Source organism: Arachis ipaensis, chromosome B07 (genome assembly GCF_000816755.2).
Source record: "Arachis ipaensis cultivar K30076 chromosome B07, Araip1.1, whole genome shotgun sequence".
In the NCBI taxonomy this organism is placed as follows: Eukaryota; Viridiplantae; Streptophyta; class Magnoliopsida; order Fabales; family Fabaceae; genus Arachis; species Arachis ipaensis.
In genome coordinates, this window is record NC_029791.2 from 59,027,733 (window position 1) to 59,036,762 (window position 9,030).

The 9,030-nt window shown below is 34.1% G+C and overlaps 1 protein-coding gene across 4 annotated transcripts; it reads right to left on the reverse strand.

Annotated features, from left to right (window-relative positions):
• On the reverse strand, positions 2,615-8,723 carry LOC107609344 (filament-like plant protein). Of its 4 annotated transcripts, none has more exons than XM_021105911.1 (5): positions 8,497-8,723; positions 7,580-7,729; positions 5,587-5,905; positions 3,601-5,198; positions 2,615-3,116 (listed from the first exon to the last, which is right to left on the reverse strand). In XM_021105911.1, exons 2-5 carry the CDS (start codon positions 7,670-7,672, stop codon positions 2,718-2,720), a joined length of 2,409 nt encoding a protein of 802 aa, XP_020961570.1. In that variant the 5' UTR covers positions 7,673-7,729; positions 8,497-8,723; the 3' UTR covers positions 2,615-2,717. The 4 variants fall into 4 exon arrangements, with proteins under 4 accessions (XP_020961570.1, XP_020961571.1, XP_016166757.1 ...); XM_021105912.1 differs by lacking the exon at positions 8,497-8,723 and adding an exon at positions 8,278-8,481; XM_016311271.2 differs by lacking the exon at positions 8,497-8,723 and adding an exon at positions 8,059-8,481 and having other exon boundaries at positions 5,587-5,902.

The window sequence follows — 9,030 nt, forward strand, 5'->3', positions numbered from 1 at the left end:
AATACACAGGCTGCAGAATACACCATGTCAAAAAATAAAAATACACCCAATCATGTCTGATATAATACACCAGAACAACAACAACTCAGCTAAAATAACAAAAAAACCATAAACTGTAAATACACAGGCTGCAGAATACACCATGTCAAAAACTAAAAACACACCCAATCATGTCTGATATAATACACCCGAACGACAACAACTCAGCTAAAATAACAGAAAAAGTCAAAAACTGTAAATACACCCACACTTCTCGCAAAAATACACCCAAAAAAGTTCTGATCTACACCCGAGCGTCTGCTATAAGTTCCAGATAATTAATCAAAACTAATACATTACATTCAATCCATAGATTCATGTTAACGTGTTAGTTTCACAGTCAATGTTCACGAATTAGGTTTAATTACTCCGTTGGTCCTTGTAGTTTTGCGAAATTTTCAATTAGGTCCCTATACTTTTTTTTCTTTTAATTGAGTCCTTGCACCAAAATTTTTTTTAATTGGGTCCCCACACTTTTTTTTTCCTTTTATTTAGGTCCCTATACCAATTTTTTTTTTTTAGTTGGATCCCTATAAAATTAAGCCAATTACTACTAAGAGGGACTTAATTGAAAAAAAATAGTGCAGGGACCCAATTAAAAAGAAAAAACGTATAGGGACTTAATTGAAAATTTCACGAAACTATAGGGACCAACAGAGTAATTAAACCCACGAATTATTCAGCTACACAATGCTATACAAATGACTGCAACAAAATTCAGAGTAATCGCATGTAAATCAAACCTCAGGAACTTCGTTAGATTCAAATTCATAATCCACTTCGCCCTGATTCAGCTGACAATCTGAGGTTGAATCATCCAGAATCTTCAAAACGAGTTCAAACTTTGATTTCAGAAAACAATAAATTGAATAAAAAACGAAGCTAGAGTTGCAGAAAGAGGAACTAACGTAAATGACGAAGAACATACCAGTGAGAAAAGAGGGGAAAAGAACGATCGAGAAGAAGCAGGGGAAGACGCGCGAGAAGAAGAACGAGCAAATCTGAAAATAAGGAGAACGAAGAAGGAAACAAATCTTTTAAATTTGGTAGTTATATATATGCGGGATCTTTATATAGCGCGTGTATGTGACGTAACCCGTGCAGTGCGTTTTTGGGTTTTATTAGTTAATTAACTTGTAAAGCATACAAGCCCTAATGACTTGTATGCAGAGCTTTTTTTATTCTACTAATTAGGTGTGTTAACAATAAATACAAACGGCAGTGGGACCTCCAAGACTGCGATCCTAAGTTGTATTGGGTTTTATATGTCCGGAAATTGTCTCCCATCATGTTTAAAAATAGCACAAAACCAATCTCAACTCTCGCCAAGTGTCATTTATAGATGTAGATGAAATTTTTTATATATACTAAAGTTGTACATGATTTAGTTAATCTAAAAATTAAACTTATTTTTTGGTTAATCAAAAATTTAATTTTAATTAGTTAACCAAATTAATTTTATATGATAAAATTGATTATTAACCAATTATAAAATTTAAAAACCGATTTTTAACTAATTATAAAAATAAAAATCTATTTTAAAAAAATAATTGGTTTTTAAATAGAAAAATGAGTAAACACCCTATTCGATCCTTGTCTATTTTTACGAAAGACAAAGCGATTCCTGTAAAAAAAAAGGGGACACTTCGACCCTCAACCTTTTTATTTTAGGACAATACGATTCCTTTGTTAAAAAATCCGTTAAATAATAACAAAAATTAGTTTTTGGTGGGGGGGGGTTATTTGTATTTTGTGGGAGTTTTAAACCTACACAAACTATTAATAAGTTTTTTTTTGAAAAATTCCTTCCTCAATGGTGGTCAAGTGAAGAAAAACTATTGATGAAAATGATGCCGCAGAAAAAAAGTAATTGTAGTACAAATACTTTTTTAAGGAAAAAAATAACATCGAATAAGAAATGAAAGAAGAGAACTTTAATGTTGATAATATTAGTATTAGTGATAATGACGGAAGAGGAGATAATGATGATGATAAAGCAATAAAAATAATAGAGGTAGGAGTGATAATAACGAGGATGAAGAAGGTAGTGGTAGTAATTGGTTATATTGTTGAAAAGAATTTTGTGAAAGTTTAAAACCCCTATAAAATACAAATAAAATCCCCTACAAAACTAATTTCTGTTATTATTTAACAGAGGAATCGTATTGTCCTAAAATAAAAAGATTGAGGGTTGAAGTGTCCCTTTTTTTGGACAAGAATTTCTTTGTCCTTCGTAAAAATTTCAAATAATAAAATAATTTTTGGACAAAAACTGTTTGAAGCAAAAAACCAGTTTTTAGACTCTAAAAACACCAATATTTTAAAAATTAAATTTTTAATATATAAAATTAAAAAAAAAATTTAAAATTAGTTTTGGTTTTAGTTACTGGTTAAAAACCGATTTTTTTAAATTTGGTTTTGATTAACCAATTTTAAAAAATATGGATATATTTTTAAAATTATTTTGTTAAATTGGTTAATCAAAATATGGTTATATTAACCACATTTTGGTTTTTTAATATACACTCCTAATCTACACCATAGCACTCGCCATGTATTTTTGGTAAGAATTTAGTGTTGTTAAATTTGCTCTTTGAATTAGAAGACCAATCTCTTACAACATTAGAAAAGAATGACTTGCACTACAGTTGTCAGTTAAGTCACTGTATCTTCACTAACTAAATTTCCAATCTGATCCCACTCTTTGTTCTAGAGAAAAATTTTGCAAAACCATTTCGACTCTTCTCAGAACCGACATGGTTTGGTGTGAGGGCAGCCAAAGAAGTTGATGAAGATGACAAAGGCGGCAAGCTCTCTTCGTTTTTGTTTAAGGATTGGCCAGAGCTCCCAACAGCCAACCCTGAAGTATTGGAATCTCTTTTCGGTGAAAATGTGTCGTTGGAATGCAGCTTCCATAACTCGCCACTGGCTTGAGCAACAAGCGACGGACTTGCTGGAATGCTAGCAGTGTCAATAAAGAAATCTTCCAGTGTAGCTAGGGATTTTAACTGGTTCCCCAGGGAAGCTATTGTTTTCTGGCACTCTGCAAGCTTTCCGGCAGCCAGAGCTAGATCCTCCTGACATAGCAGAGATCATATACATTACATGCGTTGGCCAGAATTTGAAAGTCTTAGATAGACACCATTCCATGACCTCAAACTTACACATATTCACAATAAAAGTGGTTTTATTATGAGTTAGTGTTCAAGAACTTACTCGCATATATATATAACTACTTCCTCCAAGTTATGTAAAAAGTTTTGCTAGCGAGTGTCCATAGAACTTGTTACGGAGCTAAAAGTGGAATATTTTATAAAGATAATGAAATGTTTAAGTTTCTAATCCATTGAATGAATTCAGCTCTTCAATCTTTCCACTTTTGGCTCCTCAGTTAGCAAAAATTAGACAATGCGCCGAGTGCACAAGCCTCCCCACCAACCTTGTGAGGTCTGGAGAGGGTAGTTCACCTCAAGACGCAATAACCTTACGGTTGTGGCACCTCCGAGGTTCACCAGCTATTTTTAGATAATAGGAAATTAAGAGTAGTAAATGATGACCAACCTGCTTTATCTTCTTTTCTGCATAAGAGCTACTTGTTGATCTAAGTATCTCTTCCTGCTTCTTGCTTTCTAGCTCTTCCTTCAAATCCTTAAATTTCATTGCAATTTCTTCTGACACAGCTCTTTCTTTATCTACCTCTGCTTCTAATAAGTCAAGCTTTGCAGATTTGGATTTTAGCTCTTCCTCCAAGTCCTTACACTTGGTCATGATTTTATCCGAAGCAACCCTCTCCTTATTAACCTCTGCTTCTAATATGTCAACATCTGCAGATTTAGTTTTTAGCTTTTCCTCCAAGTCCTTACACTTGGTCACCATTTTATCAGATGCAGTCCTCTCCTTATTAACCTCTGCTTCTAATACGTCAACCTCTGCAGATTTGGTTTGTAGCTCTTGCTCCAACACCTTAAACTTCATCGCAATTTCTTCCGACACGGCCCTCTCCTTATCTACCTCTGCTTCTAATACATCAACCTTTGCTGATAATGTTTGAGCTTCTGCCTCCATGCTAATCAGGTAATTTTCTATCATTTCTTTTGATTTGTAGGCATTTTCAAGTTCCTCTTGCAACTCCTCCACTTTTTTTTCTGTGTAACTCATCTGATGCTGCGACTCCTTAATAGACTCTTCACTTTTCATCAAAGCCATCTCTAGTTCAGCTTTTTCCAATTCAACCTTCTCTAACTTCTCTCTTAGTTCATCCATTTGTTTATTCATGATCTCAAACTGTGCTCCGGGAGAGCTTTTCTCAATAATGCAGTGATCGTCAACAACTGACTCCTGGACATGGCTTTCATTCTTGGTCTCAGGCAATGCAACAAGTCGTTCCATTTCAAGAAAATCATCCATGAGATCAAGTTTAACAGAATTGGTTGGAGTTTGTCGGGACATTTCATTCTTAAACTGATCAAGCTCGACTATTAATGCAGATGCCCATGAATCAGAACAACTCGGCTCACACTTGTTCGGGTCTGAGCAGGTTGTCTTGTGGGTATCAATCTCAACTGCATTAAGTTGCTCCCCACTGTCTGATTGACTGTCTGTGAAAGACTCAACACAAAATGAGGATGAAACAGCAGATTTATGATCATTAACTACAGAAGCTCTTGAAGCAATGCTCTTCAGTCTCCGGCACTCAGCCTCCAGCTTGGCTATTTTCTTGATGCTTTCTAAGTATTGCTTGCTAGCTGTCTCAGCAGCTTGAGTACTTAAATCTCTCTCAATTGTCCTCATTTCCAGCTCTTCTGATTGAGCCAAGAGTTCCTGCCGGAGAGCCATGTTCTCTTTCTCCAAAAGCTCAACCTTGTGACAAAATTCAAGATCAACAGAAGATTTGGCATTACAAGCCTCTAATTTGCTCTGGAGCTCAGAAACTCTTCTCTGAAGTTTAATTTTGGCCAATTCCAAGTCACAAGTCCGCTGTTCTATTGCATCACCCATATTCTCTTCCTGCTTTTCTCTTGTCTGTCTTAACTGCCTAACACACTCCTTAAGTGCACCATCAAGATGGGTGACTCGATCTTCCAGAGTGGAACTCTTGTGAGTTGCTGCTTCAAGTTGCTTCTTCAAAAATGACACTTCATTTTCAGCCTTTTCCCAGCCTGAAAAAAATCAAATTAAAAGAGAATCCAAAAGCAGGAGGAAGAGAAGAGAGGGTATACCAAGAAACAATAATAGGAAATTTTTTTTTATTGGTGTCTAAGTGTAAGTCTTTACATGTGCCGCTTAATCTATATACCATTCCGATTGAAGTTTAACCTTGATTCCCAAAAGTCCTTCAATCCCAATCCTCCAACGTGAAGAGGGAATTATTGTTAAATTTGCTGCTAATTTAGCAGCTGCTGAATTGTTTTGTAGGCACAAGGCATTCAACAATGCATATCTAAAAGCCAAGGATGGAATGGTAATCGAACAATATTTTATATTCGTCTGTTATTTATAAAATTACTCCAATGTAATAGAGGAATATCTACTTATCACTAATTGTACCTGCAATGGCTTCTTCAGCAACTTTCGCATGCTGCTTAACCAAATCTTCTTTGGTATTGACATTGACGAGCGCTGCAGATAGCTTCTTCGACATAAGATAACCTTCCTCTACATTTTTTATATTTTCATTTTCTCCATGTTCATCTTTCTCTAGCAAACCATCGTTCATCATACCTGCAGTAGATAGAGGTTTTGAAGTTTCTACAGGCAATTGTTCATTAGAAAATGGACAATTTGCATCATTTGCCCAGGCTGCGGTTTTTGAGGTGACAGCAGGGGACAGGCTACTTCCATTTGGAGATTCCTTCGATCCTTCCTGCTTTCAACAATGCAAAATTATTAGAATTACCAGAATAAAGGATAAAAATTTTAGACAAACTTTATTCTCTATGTGAATTTAGTTTAATTTAATATATCAAGATGGCATTACATGCCCGAAACAATCATGATAAAAAATTTACTCCCAGTAGATGAAAGGCATAAATAAATTATATGATAGTATAGAGCATATTCAATGAACTCAACATATATCAAAATGGGGCTATATACTGGCTACTATATATACTGGCTGCAAAATGAGAACATAGTTTCAAATAAGTGAGCATGGCTACATCAAACCTGAATCATCAATGAGCGATGCCTTCAAGTGATTTATTCAAACAAATCATGTCAAAATTAAAAAATGAAATAAACAATTAGGTACCTGAAGATTTTGACTCGGGACTAATTAGCCCCCAAAGAAAAAACAGTATCAATTTCGTCCTCCACGATAGTAAACGGTAAACACATTATGTCCTTCTATCAATTCATCACGTAAAACTTAACAATGGTGCTTATATGTACCGTTAACTACTGTGACGTGTTTATTTATGAAAAATTGTTCTGTAGATAATGATTTTTGGAGAGAAACTTCACCGGTTTTAGTAGGATTCGTGATAAATAAAGAGCAGTTGATAAAGGTTATATGGAAATTCAAAAGATAATGAATGTTTCACTGTCCAAAACTATATGGTTTCCATGCTCAGGTGACAGCAACAGGACATGCACCACTATAGATAATGAAATACATGGGCAACTCTGTTTCGTTTTGCACTATCCATTGACGAAAGGACATACATGTCCACCATTTACTATCGTGGAAGACCTAATTGGTAATTTTTTTATCTTCAAGGACTAATTAGTTCTAGGTCGAAATCTTCGAGGATCTAATTGTTACTTTACTCAATAAATAATTTTAAAGTAAACACCCAATTTGGTCCCAGAAAATTTTAGATCGGACACTTTAGTCTTCAACAAATTTTGATTTTTTAAAGGACCTTGAGGATTCCTCTCATTGGATAGGTTAGTCCCAGAATCGCTTTGAATCAATTTTTCAATATGCATATTAGACAAATAAGTCCCTAACAAATATTATTATAAGACAATTAGGTCCTCAAAAAATACACTTCAAGACCCTCTTCAAAATGACACAAAGACCAATCTGTCCGACAAAAGTAATTCATGAGGACTTTCAAAGAATAAAAATTTGTTGGGGACCAAAATGTCTAATCTGAAATTCCTTATGGATCAATTTGGTTAATTATATGTAATTTTTATCTTTTGAGCTTGGGAGTTAGAAACAGAACTACAGAAAGCCAAAAAATCATCACCTTGAGTTAATTTATTTCCCCATGGCTACACTTAAAGCATAAATCTAAAGGGAACAATTAGTTGTGCCACCGGGCTTTAGTTCAAAAACTTTCTTGAAGGAATCACTTTTTGTCACATGAGGGTACACAAAACAAGAGACAGAAAAGCACAACCACTGAAAAGCTCTGTTAGCATTCCACTAAGTGGAATGATTAAACTCATGCAATAAGGTAACAAGCAAGGAATCTCAAGTTTACCATACAAGAAAGGAACCAAATAGGAATCTAAACATTGTAATCAGCTTATGAGACATCAAAAAGGCCTTGCAAATATTTCAATAAGGAACCAAACTCTTAACACAAACCTCAGAATGAGATGATACTGATCCAGAGCTATCGGTTTCGCCAGGACCCTTCTTGGAAGAGTTATGTTTCCATAACCATCTCTTCTTATCCATCAAAGGGTCCAACAATCTAAGTATCTAACGTTAGGTTGAAAATTGCAGCGAATTTATCTGCAGCCATGAATTGCAGGCATTATGAAGAGGAAATAAATATGAACAAGCAAGAGCTCGAAAAGTTTTCCAGCTTGTCAAAGAACATAGACTTCTATACAAACCAAGGAAACAAACACACTTAATATATTCAGCAATCTCATTAATTTGAAAACATTTAAAACACAAATTTTATAAGAATGAAAGAATAAACCTTAGTTTTTCATTAAAAAAGAACAAGAAGAAGAAGAAAACATTTAAAACACAAATTTTATAAAAATGAACCTTAGATTTTTCATAAAATAAAATCAAGGAAGAAGAAGGAAGAAGAAGAAGAAGAAATCTTGTACCTCCGTTATCATGGGCAAGATTCCCCCACTGTTCTTGAAACACCATGGAAACCCCAATTTCATTTGTTTCTCCTCCTCCTTCTTCTTTTTTCTTTTCATTCAAAGCATTTTATAAAATTCAAAACCGAATAGAACCATTTGTAGAAAATTTACAGAACCCAACGTAATGAAACAGTAGCCTGATGCAGAGAATAGGGGTAAAAAAAAGAAGACCCTAACTTGAACTAGCCATTTCAGCTCTATGAACTGAAGTGGCTTCAAGCCTTCAAACATTACCCAAAAAATAAAGTCTGCAGTGACTTTTTTTGAAAATAAATAAATAAATAGCACAACAACACCACAACTACATAAGTATATAGCAGCTAGAAGAAAAAACAAGAGAGTAACAAATAAAATGAAATTGAAAAGCCAGCCAAAAGAGGTAGTCAAATCAAATACCTCTGATTGAGGCCAACTCAACGAAATAATATATGGAGGCTAGAAGAGAATAGACGAGATTTATTTTATTTAAGCGTGTAGAAGCAAAGGAAACAAAGGTAGTTAATGACAACAATAAAATAATTGTAATTAATTTCTAATAATAATTAAATGGGGAAGCAGGAAATCTGTAGTTTGTCAGTAACGGTAGAGCATTCCATTCAAAATGGCAGCTGCCTCTAAAACGGTGGAATAGAAAGCAGATACATGGATGGAATTTAGAGGGAGTTTTCTTCTTTGTTTCTTTTGCATGTTTTTTTTAATTAAAAGGGGTTTGATAAGAATACCTTAACAGGCTAAAACTTGAAATTTTTAAATAATTTAAAAGTAAATCACTAATAATTTTTCGAATTGTTAAATTACGGACAAATAAATCACTAATAATCTTTCAAATTATTTAAATTATTGACAAAAGTATTTTTATAACGACCAAAAACGGTTAAAATATTTTAAAATACAACAAAAAATCAAGTTAAAAAAATATTTTAGAGATTA

Bases quoted from the DNA above. Each gene is read 5' to 3' on its own strand.
- LOC107609344 (XM_021105911.1), bottom strand. From the start codon at position 7,672: ATGGATAAGAAGAGATGGTTATGGAAACATAACTCTTCCAAGAAGGGT. The intron at 5,906-7,579 runs GTTTGTGTTAAG...CATTGTTGAAAG, and splicing joins CAGTATCATCTCATTCTGAG to CAGGAAGGATCGAAGGAATC. The intron at 5,199-5,586 runs GTACAATTAGTG...GATTTTTTTCAG, and splicing joins TGCTGAAGAAGCCATTGCAG to GCTGGGAAAAGGCTGAAAAT.